Source organism: Calypte anna, chromosome 10 (assembly GCF_003957555.1).
Source record: "Calypte anna isolate BGI_N300 chromosome 10, bCalAnn1_v1.p, whole genome shotgun sequence".
In the NCBI taxonomy this organism is placed as follows: domain Eukaryota; kingdom Metazoa; phylum Chordata; class Aves; order Apodiformes; family Trochilidae; genus Calypte; species Calypte anna.
Window position 1 is genome coordinate 232,785 of NC_044256.1, and position 17,603 is coordinate 250,387.

The following is a 17,603-nucleotide window of genomic DNA, read 5'->3' on the forward strand; positions in this document are numbered from 1 at the left end:
CTCTCTGGGCTGCAAGCACACACTGATGGCTCGTGTTAAACTTCTTGTCCACCACCACCCCTAAGTCCTTCTCCTCAGGGCTGTCTGCAGTCCTTCCTCCTCCCAGTCTGTATTTGTGTGGGGGATTTCCCAGAATTCACAGCAAACCAGGGAATACCCATCTTCCAGCAGGCTCTTTTCTATATATACTACTTATAGTATTGTCCCAGGCTTGACTGTATCTTGCTCCCAGTCCCTCAGTGCCTGACAATGGAATAGAACTATTGATTTAGTTATTCCACAATGGCATGGCCAGTGTTGGCATTTAGGTAGTTTTCTTGCTTTTCTTCACACACTCATGGGACAGCTTTCTAAAAAAATTAAATTTACATTTGAAGTAGATGGAAAACCATTTTAAAGCACTTGTCTGGGAATACGTTTTTAGTTTTCTCTACCAAAGATAAAATGCAGTCTTTATTTTACTCTAAAGGGTGAGGGCTGGAGGCTTGTTTGAGATGGCCAGGGCTTGGGACCTTAAATATACCATCAAAGGCACGTTTTTCCACTAGTGCTCTCACCACAGAAGTTTTCATTCCACAAAGAGGTGTAAATGTTCTTCTAGAGGGGAGTGCAACTATTATTTTTCCTGGGAATGATATTCAGTTAGGATTATCTATATAGCAGGATCTTACTGCCATTGCCCTACGAGGACAAGTTGCTGCTGTGTTTTCCTAGCTGCAGGCATTTGTAAAATAACCTTATTGAAGCAAAGAAATTAATGCAGTTCTGGCTGTAATCTAATTAATCCAGGTTGCATTAATATTGACTCCAAAATGAAGAGACCATCGTCTTTCGGGATCAGGGGAGGAGGAACGTGAAGTATTTAGCCATAAAACTGTTAATTCTTATTTTTTTTCCCCTGCCATCCATGATAAGCATCTCTTTGTGCAGGAAGGTGGTAGGAGGCAGGAGGAGGGCGGGCTGCTCCTTTCACTGTTGAATCACCATTGCCGGGTCCAGAGGGATGCTGGGCTCCTACAGAGGAACGTATTGAATTTTGTTTCCTTCAAAATGTTGAGCTCTGGCCAGTAAAAGCTTTGGTCTCCCTGAGAATTTTAGGAATGCTGTTAGGGAATTTTGTCTGTTGAGCTGCTCAACAGATTTGAATCGATGAGTTAGTAAAGGGAAGTGATACCAACAGATGATAATTGGGTTTAGGGAAGTCGTTATAACTCATTTGTGTTTTCCAAGGCTGAAGTGTTGTATTGTGCCCTGGCTGCAGGAGGACATGATGTCCTGCTAAAGTGTATAGATATTAGGCATGTGTAAATTGAATTAATCACACATTTTTCTAGTACAGTCATTCTGTTAAAGGAACCTTGTGAGTAAACCAAACAAAAATGGATTAAGTTGTTTCTGTAGCTACTTGTTGGCCCTCCACCAGTGTGCCTTTGCCATGGAGTCAGCCCTCAGTTTGGACAAGATGTGAGCCAAAGAGCTTTCTAATTCATATTGGCTGTAAAGGCAAATGCATGAAAGAGGGATATTACAGCTTATGATTTCTGTAGGAGTTTGGGTTCTAGGATATAATGTGGCCTGTCATATTAATCCAGAAAAAAAAAAAAAGATCATAAATGAAAGAGGGCTCTTGCAGTTCCTCACTCCTGGTATTGAAACATTTTCTCCTGATTCTAAACATTACAGAATAAAAATTATTTTATCCTGGGTAAGTCTCTTCCCAAAGAAATCCTAAAAATCAGCCTTATTTTTCTCTGTGAGCTACCACTTTAGAAATAAGCAGAGGGAACTGAACCAGAAAAACCCCCAAACTTTTTGTTTCCATTTTTTGTTAAATTATATGAAAAGTTTAATAAAATCATGATGCTGTCCATTTAGTCTGAGTTCATGTTGATGGCTCATTTCTCCTCAAAGGAACAGCATTAATTAGGTGATAGAAAATTTATCTCATGGCCTTCATGTGATGACTTAGGTTGCAACTGGTTGTCTTGCAGGGAAATATTCTTAACATAATCAGTATTTTTATAAGCAAACATGAAAATCTATGGTAATGTGCTTTGTTGTATGAAATTTCAGTGTATCCTGCTTATAACCTTGGTTTGTCTGCTCACTGGCACACCTGATGGAGGACAGGTCAGTCCTTGGAAATGTTAACTATCATTCCATTTTTTGATGCCAAAATGCCTGGTTTTGGGAGAGTATGGATTTTCATCATCAGGAGAACTTGAGGGGCCTTGGTGGTCACCCGGGGGCGTGGATACTTTGATGCACTCCTGAAGGTGCAGTAGAAGAAGGGGCTGCTAGTTGTGGAGAGGACTTTGTGGTTGAATAAGCAAAAAAACCCAAACATGAGGGTGAGAAGCCTGAAAAGATGTGAAACCTTGGTAGGGGTGTGTTTCCTAGCTGTGTGTCTGGAGGAATTCTCTCTCCAGTAGGATCTGCTCGCTTGGCAGGTTTCAGCTACCCCAGACTTTGTTTCATCAACTAAAGCCAATTCATATGCAACAACTTGAGTTGAAACAAATCCCTGTATTTAAATAGAGGGAGAAAAAATCATTTTCTTGTCATTTTTCTGCTAGCAAACCTCCTTTGGTTCATAAATGATTAAATCTAACCAGAATGCCAAAAAATCTGCCTGGTAAGATAAAAGCAGGTGTGAGAGCATGCATCACACAGGTACTGGTGATGTCGCATGCCTTTTCGTCAAGGTTTCATTTAATTTGCCCTTTATTTTTTACTTTTAGTTGCAAAGTTAAATCTGGAAAGGTCATTTGAAAAGCTTCAGATTATAGATCTAAAGCCCTTTTAATCTTTTCTAATAAATAGCTGAATGGGGAATAAATCTATTGGGAGCTCAGAGTTGAGCTCTGATATGAAGCTCAGCTATCTGATACCCAAAATGTATTTGTAATTGTAATTCAACATCAATACACAAACAACACTTAAAAATTATCTTGCCTATAACTACATTAAATAAATTTAGCTTAGAAGAAAAAGTAAATGATTAATGAAACTGGTTTAATAAAGGAAACATTAATTGGATGTGGCAGCTTGACAGATTCTGTTACCGTGTACGGGATTATAGAATCATTATTATAATAAAAGTGATTTAGGCACAATTGAAAAATACCAGTTGTCAGTGAAGCTGAACTGCAGTTCTTACAGGTTCCCAATAATCTTCTGTTCAGAGATTTCATTTGAATGGCAAGAAATGTCTGTCTGTATTTGGTGTCTCAGTAAGTCGGGGTTTTAATAAAAGCTTTGCATAATAAAGACGTTAAAGGAATTTGATTTGGAAAAGACAACAGCATCAAATGGAAACGCCAGTGTCTGAAATGCTGAAAATTCTCTGGGTTGCACTGATGCTATATATGACATTGTCTAACATCTGAGTAGCCTTCAAAGCATTTTTTCCCTTAATTCCATGTATAATTAAAAAGCAGCTTCCTCTAGTTCATTAACATTTAGTGTCTAGTTGGAGCAGTGTACTTTTATATTTATTTAAATGGCTAGAGCCAGCCTTAATGGAGACTGTAATAACTTCAAATATTAAATCTCTTTTGTACAGCTAACACTTTATTTTGAAACAGTGTTCATCTGCCCTTCATGAATACCAACTTGAAAGTGGATGTGATCCCCAGAAGCTCCTTATATTATTTTGTAGACCGTTCAACTGACTTTCACCATCTTCTTTTAATACATTATACTGTAGCCAAATCCCCAAAGTGAAGTTGTGAGTGATGTGCATATAACTGAAGTAAGGCTGTGGCTCTGTGAACATAATGATAGCATCTCTCTCTTTTCACAGGCTTTTGGAAATGCAAAAACAGCCCATAACAACAACTCAAGTCGCTTTGGCAAATTTATTCAAGTGAATTATCAAGAGACGGGCACCGTGCGAGGGTAAGTGGGAAGTGGGTTGAAAATGCTGCACGTGCTCCTGCGTGCTCAAGGAGCCCAAATAGGTTGTTGGAGGGGGTATGTGAAAAAGATGTTCGTTTTTCTTTAGCCACTTTGTTTCGCAAAATGGAGTGGGGGAAATGAAAAAAATATATATTTTAGAATATTTAAATCCATTGGAATGAGAATGTCGGTGTATCTGAGCTGCAGGTTGAAGTGTGAATACACCTGAGCTGGATTCAAGCCAGCTGAGCTCTCCTTAATCATGATTAAGCTGAAATGGAATCTTTCCCCTTGAGATAGCAGGTAAGGCAGGAACGGGGATAGTTTGGGGTAGGGTGGGTTAGGGGGCTGGAGCATATGACAGGTAGTAGAGGCTGAGTGAGCTGGTTTTCCTCAGGCTCAGGAGAAGAAAACTAAGGCAGGGTTAATCTCCAGCTGCCTGTTGCAGTTTTGATGGAGCAACACTCATTTGATCACTAATTCCCCATATGTTTCTGTCTCTATTCTGAAATCTCTCTCTAACCCAGTCTTTGACCAGTTAAGGCATGTTATTTTTTTCCTTTGGGATGCTTGTCTCCATCATGGTTCTTTTCAGTTTATTTCAGCATCTCTTCTGCTCCTCTAAGCTCACAGGATGTGTGGCTGCGACTCAAAACTCCTTTCTCCTGGGGGAAAGTGCAGCAGAAGTGCTGCTTGGTTGGAAGCTGATGGTTGAAACCTTCTGGGTGGGCTTACCTGAGCCTGGCTTTCACTTTGGCTTTAAACAATTCATGCATCATCAGGTCATCACAGTCCCTCAAGCTGCCTCTAAGTGAGCAGGGCTTCATTAAGCCTGCTTTTTGTCCAGGTTAATTAACTTGGTTGGAAAAATGAAGAGTCAAAGTGGCATTCCAGAGGTTGTATAATTTCTGCAGCTAGCTAAGAGAGCTCTTGCTGAGACTTTGTTGTTATTTTAGAGAACTGCTTTTAAGTTATTTTTCGTTCTTCTTTTCCAGCAGAACAGTATCACACAAAGAGCTGCCATTAATTTTTAAAATGAGCTTGAGTACTCCATGTACCTTCCTGCTGTTTTTTTCATCCTACGTCAAAGCTGATGTTCTTTTTCTTTCCCACCTCCCCCACCCCCCTTCTTTACTTCTGGTGAACAGTTCTCTTAAAAGGATAACCTTTTTTTTTTAATGCCTGCTGAAATTCAGGGTATTAAGAATCCAACAAATTCCTTAACAATGTGTTATCTTGGCATGTTCTGTCAGCTCTGTGGAAGCAGCCTCTATTTATACTTGGCCGATAGGTGTAAGCAACCTTGTATTTGTATGCTCAAGTTTATAAAAAAGGAGGATTATTTAAAAAAAACAACAAAAAACCACATTCCTGGTCTCTGGTCGCTGTGACTGTCCTGTGCTAGAAGCTTGCATTGCTGCCCCTGTGAAAACAAAGACATTTTTAAAACTGTGAGCTGTTCCTGATGTTAAAGACCACAACTGTTTTTTCCATAGCCTTGCCAAGAAAATCACAAGTACTTTTTATTTTTTTAAAAAACGTAGCATAGATTTTAAGCACAACCAGAGTTATTATCACCCTGTGTTCTGCATATGATTTGCTTTGTTAAATGAGAATTTTGCTCTGTTCAGAGATTGAAAATAGAAGTTGGATAATTGCTTACAAACCCTATGCATATAATGACCCCAAAACCTGAAGCAAATTTAAACTTAAGAGCTGTAATAGCCAAGAGATTTAGTAGCAGCCAACCCCACCCCATGAAATGAAGTCTTTGAAGATGTCTTTAAAATTGATGGAGCATGAGCAATGGCTCCAGTTAAGTGTGTTCCCACAAGGCTGGTTGAATTTATTATGTCCTGCTCGATGATAAGCCAGTTCTGGAGGAAGGTCTTTGCAACCTGTTCAGTCCTCGTCAGATGATCAAAAGCCTCGAGATCTGACACGCTCCATAAAATTGCAGAAGAGCCAGATAGGAGACATTTTAATTAAAAACAACAGTGCACTGGTCTAAGGGTAAATCTCTGCAGTGGCAGGAGGCTGTATCTCAAATCTCATGAGCTGGGGCTTTGAAACATGCTGCACTTGGGGGTTTTGCATGTTGTTTTTTTATATGAAATTCAGCTTCAGATTTCAGGTGATGTTACCTGGCACACTAAGTACAGGCTCTGTAGCATCTTTAAATGAGTATTTGACATGAAATAGTACTCTTAGAACTCCTGTTCTTGACTCACAAAGGTAGATTTGACATAACTGACAACAGTAAATAAAAAGAAAATATTTGCAATGTGTATTTTTTTAATTTTTTTTTTAGTTTGCCCAGATTTAAACTTACTAGTTTGGACTGGATAGCCTCTAGAAGACCTTTCCGACCTAAATTATTTAATGAGAATGATTTTGTGAGGGGGAGTGTCTATAATAAGAGCAGAATTCACAGGGGAAGGGGTGAAATACCAAGCATGGTGGATGTGATCCAGGTTGTTGTGTAGCAGACTGCTTACCTGCTGCCTGGGGGTGGGAGTGGGATCTGGGACATTTGGATCCCTTTTTTACTCATCTGCTCACAGAGCCTGCAATGGATTTATGGCATTAACTTGGAAAGGAAAAACTGGTTTTGGGTTAGAAAGGGATTACAAAGAAACCCTGGTTGATGAGGAATATCCACAGACAATTCTCAGCTGCCTCTCAGGGACAAAATAAAATAAAACAAAACCTTTTTGGTGCAGGTCATACAGATTAATAGTACTGCCTGTTTTTCTTTGCTCCTCCTGTCCAGACAAATCATCCTACCAGGGGTTGATGTGCTGTTGCCTGTAGCCTCTCCACGGAGCTGTGAAAAAACCTCTGCCCCACATCCAAATGATTTATTTTCTTTTGCTTTTTACCAAAAGGAGGGGAGAATTATTGAGAGGCAAGTAATAAATAGGCCTGTCTTCCCCATCTGGAGACCATGATGGAGAAATGAGTGTAGTGGCACTTCCATGTCCTACCATGCCCAAGGTTCCTTGGGTGTCCCCATTCGTACGTGGCTGCTGATGGTGGTGCCACATCACCAGCTGTCTGTAGCTGGAAGAGCACAACTACGTCATCAAAACTGCCAATTATAGCCCTGGCTTCTAAATCCCTATCATTACTGGTTAGTATTGTTTGGAAGACAGAACCTGTCGAGGCTTGTTTTTCCTCTGCAAGCTTGAAAAGAAGTATTTAATATGTAAATTAAACATTTTTAATGTAGACTCTTAGGATAGAATGTAAACTCCAAGAAGGAGCTTTTGCAGTTGTTTATTTTTTGAGTGGAGCCACAAGTTAATAACCCGAGTTTTTGTTGAGAAGTGGCTTTTCTGGATGAGGGAATGAGGACTTAGCGACCTATTCTGCAGCTAAATCTTATCTTGCAAGCTTTTGCACCCTGATGTATTTCTTGTGTGCACAAATGTTGGTCTGCAAGTGATTTTATTTTGCTTTGGATTAAAAAGGTATCTGAGATTCTTTGGTGCTGTCCAAGTTTCCCCATGCACTCCCCGCCCATAGGCTAATGCAGCTGAGAGCATGTTTTTCATATCCAAGTTAGTGTTGGCTTTGTGCCAAGCCAGAAAAACCTCAAAAGCCGAACATAATATTGGGCTTGTTCTGCCTAGGAAGAAATTTATATAACTAAAGTGAAACAAGGCTCAAACTTTTTTTTTTTTTTTTGTTCTGTGCATACTAAGACAGAAGAGTCCTGGTAAAGCTGTGTGCAGTTAAGTTGACTACTGAGTCAATGAGTAACACTTTCTTTTTTCCCTTCCAGAGCTTATGTTGAAAAGTACCTCCTGGAGAAGTCAAGACTCGTCTATCAGGAGCACAATGAACGGTAGGTCCCTGGATTTTCACCTACAGGGTTGATTTTGACTTCTGTAGATGCTGATAAGGTGGCACAGAGAGCTTATACCCTGGGGAATAAGGGGGGGTATAAGGGGGAGATCAGGTTTGTCATGCTCCTACCCTGTGCTTCAAAGAGAAATGATGCAGTTCAGTCTTTGCTGCTTGGGGAGGAATGTACTGCCCAGGGAAAATCAACTCCTTATTTTATTGACAGTCCTTGACTTACATTTCCCACTGTCTTCATGATTCATGGCATATGGATTATTACATACCATTTGTTTTCTTGTGCAATTTATAAGCTATTTAATATCTAATTTGGGTGTGTGTGTGGGAAGATGGTCTTTTAATTTTGTATGACACAATTACCCTCTCAGAAGGGCTTCAAGAAAAAGCTAAGATTACATAGTAAACAAGTTCAGGTCGTTCTTTCCTAACTGCAAAGTGTTATTTACATATACTTTTCTCAGTAATTATTCTGATTTTAAATAGATTTGCTTCTTCTATTTTTCTTTCAACTCTTGACACTCTCTGTCTGTCTTTTCCTTTTGGGGCAGATGTTGTGTGAGAAGTTTTCCTGAATGCCTGTTGGCTGATCTTGAAGTTAAATAGCATAGATAGCCTTGACAAATGTACTCCTGGGTGTTGTAAGATGATTAAACTTGGTTCCTCTTGGCAAGCATCCAACATAAAAGTGAAGTTTTAATTTTAGAAGTGCTGCTATGCTCGTAGTGTTAATCCGTGTTGGAGTTGTCTTGAAGCAAAAGAAGTCTGTGTCGTTTGGGGTGGTTTTAGCATTAGTAGTACTCAAGTATTTGGAATATTTGAGCAGCTGTAAAAATGGAAGATTTTTCCATTCTGTCTTACAGGACTGCAAACTTGTTAGCTTTTTAATAGGAAGAAAGTATTGAAAATAATAATTGTTTCTGCATTGCAAGGAAATATGTTGTTTTGATTCTAATAAATATGTAGGCATTACATTTTCTAGAGGAAAATGTGACCACATCAGCTGAGAATTCTTTCAGTAAAATCTAGGGCAGTGGATGTCCTTGGATGGAGAAGAGCAATCTCATTTTCTGGTGCTTAATTCAGTCTCTTATGTCACTGCAAAATGGGTATAGGCCATTTCTAAACAGTGCTTGGGTCTGAATTTGGAAGCTGGAAAATCAGGTTATGGGTTTTACCTGCGCTGCTCTGCTTAATGCTGTCGTTTGTTTTGAAGTCTTAACACCTTTTTTTTTTTTTTTTTTTTATTTGTCACCAGAAACTACCATGTATTTTATTACCTCCTGGCAGGAGCGAGCGAGGAGGAGAGATCAGCATTTCATCTGAAGCAGCCTGAGGAATATCATTACCTCAACCAGGTGGGAATACTCTAAGAGTACAGCACACTGTCTTGCCTTTTCTGCTGCTGATATTTCATACTAATAAATGTGTTGAGTAGTAAAGATGGGCTGCCTTAATGCTCCCATCATTGGAAATTAATCTGCATTGGCAATCTGAATGCCTTATAGTATGAAAAAGATAAATAAGTCTTTTTCATTTTTGTCCACTACCTGGGGTATGTTAAATATATTGTGATTTTACTTGTTGAAGGGAGAAGCAGTATTAATTTACCTCTAACTGTGTGAATGGCATTTACTCATTAACATCCACCTGCTGAGCTAGGAAAAAAGGGGAAAATGTGTGATCCTAGTAGCTCTTCAGGATACAACATCTTGTGTGAGGTGGTCCTAATTTGGTAGCTTCATGGCTGGCTGTGAGCATGATCCTTTGAATTTAACAATATAATGTTTGATGCAAATAAAAGCAAGCAATCACTGAAAATGTGTGAATTAAAAATGAGTGAAATGGCCAAATATACTCAGACTTAGGAAAATCTGATAATTTCAGGTGTTTAGGATGCGGTGTCCCACTGATGCCTGTGAATAGAGACCTGACTTTAGCTCACAAAAAAAAAAAAAAAAAAAAAAAAAAAAAAAAAAGTAGGAATGTGTAGTTAGATTACATTGATTTTAACTAATTGCAACTTTCTTGGAGCTGAAAAGTGATTAGCAATAAAGAATGATTTAACCCATGAGACAGACAGAAGCTTGTATACATAGTGCAACTCAAATAGCCTTTAATCTTGCTAGAATAGAATTTAACTCTGGAATACATCTCAGTTACCCAGAGCTTTTTAAAGATCTTTTTGAAGTAGGCTATTGTAATATTCATGATTCCACCCAACACATAGCAGGATCAAGAAAGTCACACAAATGAGTAACATAATAAGAACTGAAGCTTTTTGCTCACCCTCTTTGTGCCTCAAGTCCTGGTTGGGGAACGTGGTGTGATCTTCACAACTTTGCAGTAAAACACCAAGGTTGAATGTTTTGTCAGATTCATGGTTGGGCAATCTAATAGTCTTGTGTTAGTCCAAAGCATTGCTTTAATAATAGCCTTTCTTTTTTAAAAAAAAAGTAAAAGCAAAGTAAAATTTTAAATCCCAAGTGTGTAGAAGTAGTAGGAATGTGATAATTTAAGTTGAAATCTTTATTTTAATCTGAATTAGGGTGCTGTGGGCATGCAGGCTGGAGAAGGGTGCTGAGGTGCATCCAGGGAAGGTAGGCTCTGGGCTTGCCCAAGCACAATGTATGAACAGTAGTGAAAGTCAGAATTTGTAAGGGGTTTGTTACAGTAATTTGTAAAAAATTAATAATAAGAGCTAGTGATTGATACTGATAACTATTGGAAAATTGTTTCTTGAGATGTGTTGAGGGCATCATTTCATTTTAAGGCTTTCTGACAGTGCAGTAACTGCTTTCCTGTGCCTCACAGGCAAAGGGGAAAAAGGCAAATAAGGACTAAAAATAGGAAGTGGAGGAATAGGGAAGGAAACTTTGGAAACATAAAAGAGGGAAGTAATAAAATAATCCCTGGGCATTTACAGCAGCTTATTAAATGAGTCCTAGAGAAATCCCTGCCCTTTTAAATGGGAGAAACTGAGCTCAGATATGAACCTAAGTGCTTAAAAATTAAATATTAAAATAAAAAAGCCATAAAATATTGAACCAGGACCTTTAACTCAAGGGCTGACTCAGGCCTTGAGTCAAGTGTTATTTACAGTCTCCCAGATTCCTCAGCTCACGTTAAATTATACAAAACAAATGTGCATTTTGCATTTCAGACAAGAAATAATCTGTTCAGATACTTCACCAAAACACGTTGTTATTTTGTTGATATACAAATACAGGGAGCAGTTATGGGAAAAATATTTAAAATATTTTTTTTAGCAAATTTAGTTAACCTATCCACTGATTTTTGGATGACTTTTCCATGTCTCATGCCAGTGGCAGGTACACCTACCATTGCATACCCTGCACCTTGCTGAATATTTTCTGTGATGATTGTTCACATTTATCCATGTTGAAATAGTGAGTTAGATCCTTATTGTAAATTCATCATGAACTTTGGTGTCTCTCCCTCTTGGGACTGGTCACTGACGTGTGCTTTTACTTCACGCAACTCCATCTCTGTCTGGTTGGAAAAGGATACAAATTCCTAAAGAGCTTTCAAGTGTTGCTTTCAAATGGGATGGAGAATCACACTTCTGCAGCACTTCTGTGTGTCTAGAGCAGAGACTGAGAGTAGAAACAAGTCTGCTCTTCAGTGTGATTTTCCATCAATGGCTCTTCAACTCTAGGCAAACCAAAGGTTCCTCCAACGGTGGAGAAAAAATAAAAGATCTTAAAATTCATTAAGCTTAATTCATGAGAGGTTCTCACTGTCTTGAAAGCACTATCAGCAGGAATCAGAATGCAAAAGCATAAATCTTACCTTTAAAAAAATCAATAAACAAGGAATGACAATGCAGAATAACAATATTTATTTTACCTGGAAAGTCAGTGTTACTGCCCTGGTTACAAAGCAGGTAGTGGGAGTTATTTTGGGTCTGAACACTGCTTAACCCGGTCTGCCTTGCTTTCAGATGACAAAGAAACCCCTCAAACAGAGCTGGGATGATTATTGCTATGACTCTGAGCCGGTCAGTACAAGTACCCATGTCTTCTGTGTTGCTGGTGCAGGGCTGCTGCTCACTTGAATTTGTTAGGTGCACCAAGACCTGAGCAGAAAATGAAGTCAGGATTTAACCTATTAATTGCTTTCTCCTTTCCTCTGCCTTGCAATGGTGATGATTGTGACAAAACATGTACTTTCTTTCCTTCCCTTTTTTGGTTCCTTCCACCTGGAAAGCTTCTACAAGGGCTAGATATGGTCATCAAGTTCTAGCAAAATAAGGGATTTTTTTCTTCCTTCTTGTTATAATAAATTATGATTTATGGAAGATGTGATAAGGCAGCAATGTGAGAATTGGAAGTACTTTCTGATTAAGCAGCAAATCTTGAAGCCTTAGCAGATGTATCAGTTGATGGTGATTGTAGCAGTGTATCTGCTCTCCAGCTTCCAGAGGAAAAAAAGACAACCCCAAAACCATCCCCCTAAACACCTGTGAGAAAAACAAATCCTGATATTATTCTGAAGACAAAAACAATTCCTTCTCCTAAAATAATTCTGGAGAAATGATCATTCTTTCCAACTGGATTGACCCAAAAAAGGGAACGGGGAAGCATCTCCTTCTGTGAACTTGAGTCAGAGGTGGTGGTTTTGGTTGGTGACATGCTCTGGGTGTCTGTATTGGTCTCTTGTTGGCTTTGTCTTGCATGGGGAAGCATGTTTCAGATCAGCTGCATGTTGTTCCTGCTAATCTTGTTGTCTGCTTAATAGTTGTCCAACTCTAGCTGATGTGTCTGGAAGAGTAAGAGGTAATCTGTGAAGGAGCTGGGATTCACTTGGGCTAAATAAATGTCTTCACAGCAAGATCTCAGCTGCAGAATCTTTAGGAGGGGAGGAGGGAAAGGGAGTTTAACTCCTCAAGGTTTAAAAATGTTGAAGATTGTGTTAGCATCCTTAATACATCAGCACTCTTAAAAACATCCTGAACTTCTCCCACTAACCACAGACTCAACCCACTGCAGATGTCCAGTTAAGAGAGAACTGCTATTTTTTATATCCTCTTAAACTTTCTGTGGAAATCCATGGATTGCTTTAATGTGACGACAGTGAGCAGGCGATTTACTTTTTCTGAGAAACTAATTGCCCCAGCAGAATATTAATTATGAATTTAATGTGTGGGCACAGACTTTGTAATGTTTGTATATCAAAGAAACTCAATTTTTAAAAATAATTATTATCCATTTATCATCTGCTAGGAAAAAGTGCAGAACTGAAACACAGCAGAGAGCATCTGCTTTTAAGTCGATAATTTGCAAAAGGCCTTTCCATGCGGATTAATGAGTTTGGCAGTTCTTATGTAAATCACTAATTAAATTGCCTTTGGGGTAAATTGTGCTACTTTGGAGTTGTCTATGGTATTTCGCTCTTGACCTCGTGACATACTTTTGGATGGATGATGCCACAAAATGAAATTGCCTCCTGGAATATGGAGGTCACTAAAAGTGACCCTTGGACTCCTTCTGAAAAGTTTTCAAAAATGCTTATTTGCAGAAATTGTGGGGATGTTACTGTCCTGCAGGCTCCAGGTTCCACCATAATGGGTTTTGAACCTGTTCCAGGGTCTCCTCAATGGATGTGTAGTGGCAGAGGAAACCATTTGGCTCGAGTTAGGAGAGAGAACTTCTTTTACTGGTATTTTATGGTGTAAATAACTGCCCTGCTGATCTCTGAATGTTCTTGCAGATAGATAGTGGGGTTGTCTTCAATGCATTCCTTTGGATAATTCCTTTGGATAAAAAGCTGATATGTCTGTTAGAATGGATAATTTTCAGTAGTCTGTTCCACATCTCTAAATGCACTTTGTCCCTAAGATGTTCAATTGTTGTCCCTGAGAACCTTCTGTAAAAAAAAATTATTTTCCTTATCCAGTTGAACTTCTCTGGCTAGTTGAGGAGATAGGACAGTTAGTTTGAGTAGTCTCCTGTGGTGAAATAGGTACCTTAAATAAGAATTTCTGCCTGTGATCAATTGCATATTTCTCTAATGCTGCTATGGAATGGGATGAATAGGTGCTTGGAGAGACAAAGCTGATAATATAAAATATCTTTTTTCTAGGTAGTCTGCATTTTTCTGTATTTATGATTTATTCTATGCACTAAGTAACAGTCATCATCCTGTGGCTACTTGGTACCTGTTCAGTGATGTTTAGTGTAGTATTCACATAACTCTGTGGAGTGCAGACTTTCAGAATTAATTTGTGTATGCTTGCTCATGTGGTAAATACAATTCACAGACAAGGGGTTGAACGAAACTATGTGGACACAGATGATTAATTATCACTGCAACTGCAGCTATAATTTTTAATTGATGTACCTGGATTAACTTCGAGAAAGTGTCTTAAGTATTAGAAAAATATTCTGAGGTTTGAGATAACACTGTATTGTGTGATGCACAGTTGAACTGATTTTGGTTCAGAGGTCGGCAGTTTTTAGAGGCAGCAATGGGAAGAAGTATTAAATAAGAGCTACGAAGTAAGAGAATAATCTGTAATCATTGGGAGACTCATGGTAAGACAAAGCAGAAGGAACTTGGCATTAATAGTTTACATACTTGTTTAGGGAATATTTATGTTCCCTAAATATTCATACAGGCCAATGTTAGTTGTGTCCAGGGTGCCATTGGATTTCACTGAAAATGTGAAGAACTGCTGTCGGGTTGGGGATTATCTGAAAATCTAAAATATTCAGACACATTAACTTCAAAGAAATATAAAATGTAGTGGATTTCAAGTTCCCTCACTGTTCATATGTTTAGAAAACTTCTTGGTAGTTAGAATAAAATTAGTGAGAAAGCTATTTAAAGCTTTCCCTTTCCTATCCAGGATTTAATTCATTCATATTTTGCATGAAATTACATTAATACTTTTTGAAAACAGAACTCTTTAGTTATAGGAACTCCTGATACATCACAACTTAACAGATTAAATTGCCTAGAAATGTGTAACATGACTTCATATTGTTACTTCACATCCTTTTTGTGTGCTAGTTGTCACACACTGAGGAACTCTCTCACCATATTGTTAAAATGCTGCAATTCCCCTCTTGCTTTAGAGGTTAAGCCTAGGAATTAAGGATGCATTTTCAGTAAAAATTAGCCAAAAATGTCTATTTGGAAAAAAATATACCAATGTAGCCCTCAGCTGTTCCTCATAATGCCAGTGGAGCCTCCTGGCTATCTCATTTCCCAGTGCCAGATTGGAAGTGTTTGAATTGATGATAAAAAGCATGGAGATCCCTAAGTGAGATTTATGAATTGTTGACTTGACCATCTGGTTCTGTTTTGATAATTTTTCTCTGTGCTTAATCTCTCTGTTTGAACCCAACAGGACTGCTTTTCTGTGGAAGGGGAGGACTTGAAGCATGACTTTGAGAGGTTACAACTGGCCATGGAGATGGTGGGGTTTCTTCCCAAGACACGCAGACAGTGAGTTTGTTTTCTGTGGTTCAAAGATATGATGAGTTAATACAACCTCCATAGTCAGTGAGATAATTCACCTGACTTAAGCTAAAGTAACTGTTGTGCTCTACCTAACACGTCAGGCTGGTGAGAAGGAATAATTGGTGAGAAATAGCCCAGAGAAGCTGTGGCTGCCCCATCCCTAGAAATATTCAAGGCCAGGCTGGATGGGGCTTGGAGCAACCTAATCTAGTAAAAGGTGTCCCTGCCCAACAGAGAGGGTTGAACTTAGTCTTTAAAAGTCCCTTCCAACCCAAACCACTCTATGAATAATGCCAATTGACTGGTCATACTATAAAGGAGTAAACAACTTAAAGATACCAACAAAATATTCCCATTGTTACTGTAGTTAATGTATCTGCAAATGATTGCAGGAAAGTTGGAATCTTGAAGTATTTTTCAACTGTTCATGAATAGTCATACCTGTCATTAATCTAAAATCAGAAATCCTGATTATTGGTCAGCATACTTCATCCTTTGCATGCAAATGCTGGTTCTTCAACTTCATTTCCAGCTGGCCTTTGTTCACCAGTTCACTGGAAATGCTGGTTGAAAAACAGCTTTTTAGTTGGGTTGTGATCCTGCCTTCTACTGACTGCTTCAGATGAGGGTCATCTGCAAAATCACAAATTAATTCCTCTTAGGTTGATCATTGGCTTGAAAGTCTTGAGCAGGTTTAAATCAATTTGACAGGTCTATTACTAAGGTTAGGAACAAGCACAGAAAAATATATATGAAAAAGTACCTCAGTAGCTGGAACACAAGGAGGAATCTTGTACTTTTTTTGGGTCTGAATGTTCAAACTATAATTTAATGAGCAGGGTTCCTTTTGGTTTGAAATTCTGGAGGTTTATGTGGGAACAGAATTATGGCTTTGCACTAACAGCATTTGAAACCCTCTTCGTTGCCTTGGGTAAATCATTTAGATGCTAACATATAACTTTTTTTGCTTGTTTGTTTGCAAGTGTGGGGGTTGCCTCCTGTTTTTTAAGCACTCTTCTTACTTTTTAACATGTATCTGAGCTGGCAGTTAAAAGCCCTTCACTTCAAGACATTGTCATGCCTTCTGCTCCATTTAATTTCATTTTCCCCTTTTCATTTTAATTAGCTCATCCGTTATCCCTAACTTGTGAGAAATCAATTAGGAAATTAAGACTGCATGTTCTCTGTCCATCCCACACATGTGGATAACCCCAAGTACAGAGCTGGATGTCTCAGTAAATTCATGCTTTTTTATTTACTGTACAATAACTTTTCTTGGCACACAAGGCTTTGTATTTCTCTTAGTTAATTTTGCTTGTCAAAAATATGGTGGATTTTCTGTATGAGGAAATTAATTCTGCTTGGCTTTGTGCAGCTGTTACAGGAATAAGGAACTACCTTCAGCTGAGTATAAAAAGGACAAACATTTTAAGTATTGCTATACTCTTAAGAGTGTTTATGGCAAAACATGGGATTTCACCTTCATGGAAACAGTTCCAGAAGATAATTTTTTAATTATTGCATCCCTATAATTCACAATGAGGAATCAGTATCTCTAATTTAGAGATAAAGAAGGACTGGTGTGGTGAGGTGAAGGTGTGTTGGCTGGTGGCATGGCTAGGAATCAAACTTCATTTTATTCCCTTTCTAGCTCCCCAGAGAGCGTGTAAATAGGGACAAACAGTTGATAGCTGAAGTTAAACATGACTCAGTAGTCTGCAATAGCTATTTTTTTGTTTTTTTTAAGAGTGAAGATATAGCTTAAAAATTATCAAATTAAAAAGAAAATAAAAAACCCAGCTGGCTAAATTTACTTGACATGGAATATCTTTTCTCTTTCTTGGTATGCTTATATATTATAAATATATTCCTGCTTTTTTGTACAGGCTCCCTGCCTGGCACTAGATCTGAGAAAGTGATAAATACATGTGCCAAGGGATTAAGAAGGATCACCTGTATGGCTGAACCCAGTCTTCCCCTAAATTTAGGCAATTGCATGATGAATATCTAGATAACTTCAACGTTTTGTTGTTTTTCTTTTAAAATATGGGGTGCCATTTTATTTTGTGAGGAAACATTTGGAGATTTGGGACATAAATTGCTTTGGGAATCAAGTATGAAGATGGCAATTGGATGTTTGGGATGTTGTTTACTTTTGCAAAAGCTTTAAGAAAAAAAAACAGCTAAGTGAAAATGGATTGTCTCTGTTTTCTTTAGAATTTTCTCTCTGTTGTCAGCGATCCTACACCTGGGTAACATCCAGTACAAAAAGAAAACTTACCGGGATGACTCCATTGATATTTGTAACCCTGAAATACTCCCTATTGTGTCTGACCTGCTGGAGGTAAGCT

At 38.5% G+C, this 17,603-nt stretch overlaps 1 protein-coding gene across 1 annotated transcript in view; it reads left to right on the plus strand.

Annotated features, from left to right (window-relative positions):
* MYO9A (myosin IXA) overlaps positions 1–17,603 on the plus strand; it is a 165,339-nt gene that overhangs the window by 56,350 nt on the left and 91,386 nt on the right. The window contains exons 3-8 of the mRNA XM_030457120.1: positions 3,806–3,900; positions 7,688–7,750; positions 9,023–9,122; positions 11,729–11,785; positions 15,140–15,237; positions 17,470–17,596. Coding sequence (XP_030312980.1) covers positions 3,806–3,900; positions 7,688–7,750; positions 9,023–9,122; positions 11,729–11,785; positions 15,140–15,237; positions 17,470–17,596 — 540 coding nt within the window. The remainder of the gene's footprint in view (positions 1–3,805; positions 3,901–7,687; positions 7,751–9,022; positions 9,123–11,728; positions 11,786–15,139; positions 15,238–17,469; positions 17,597–17,603) is intronic.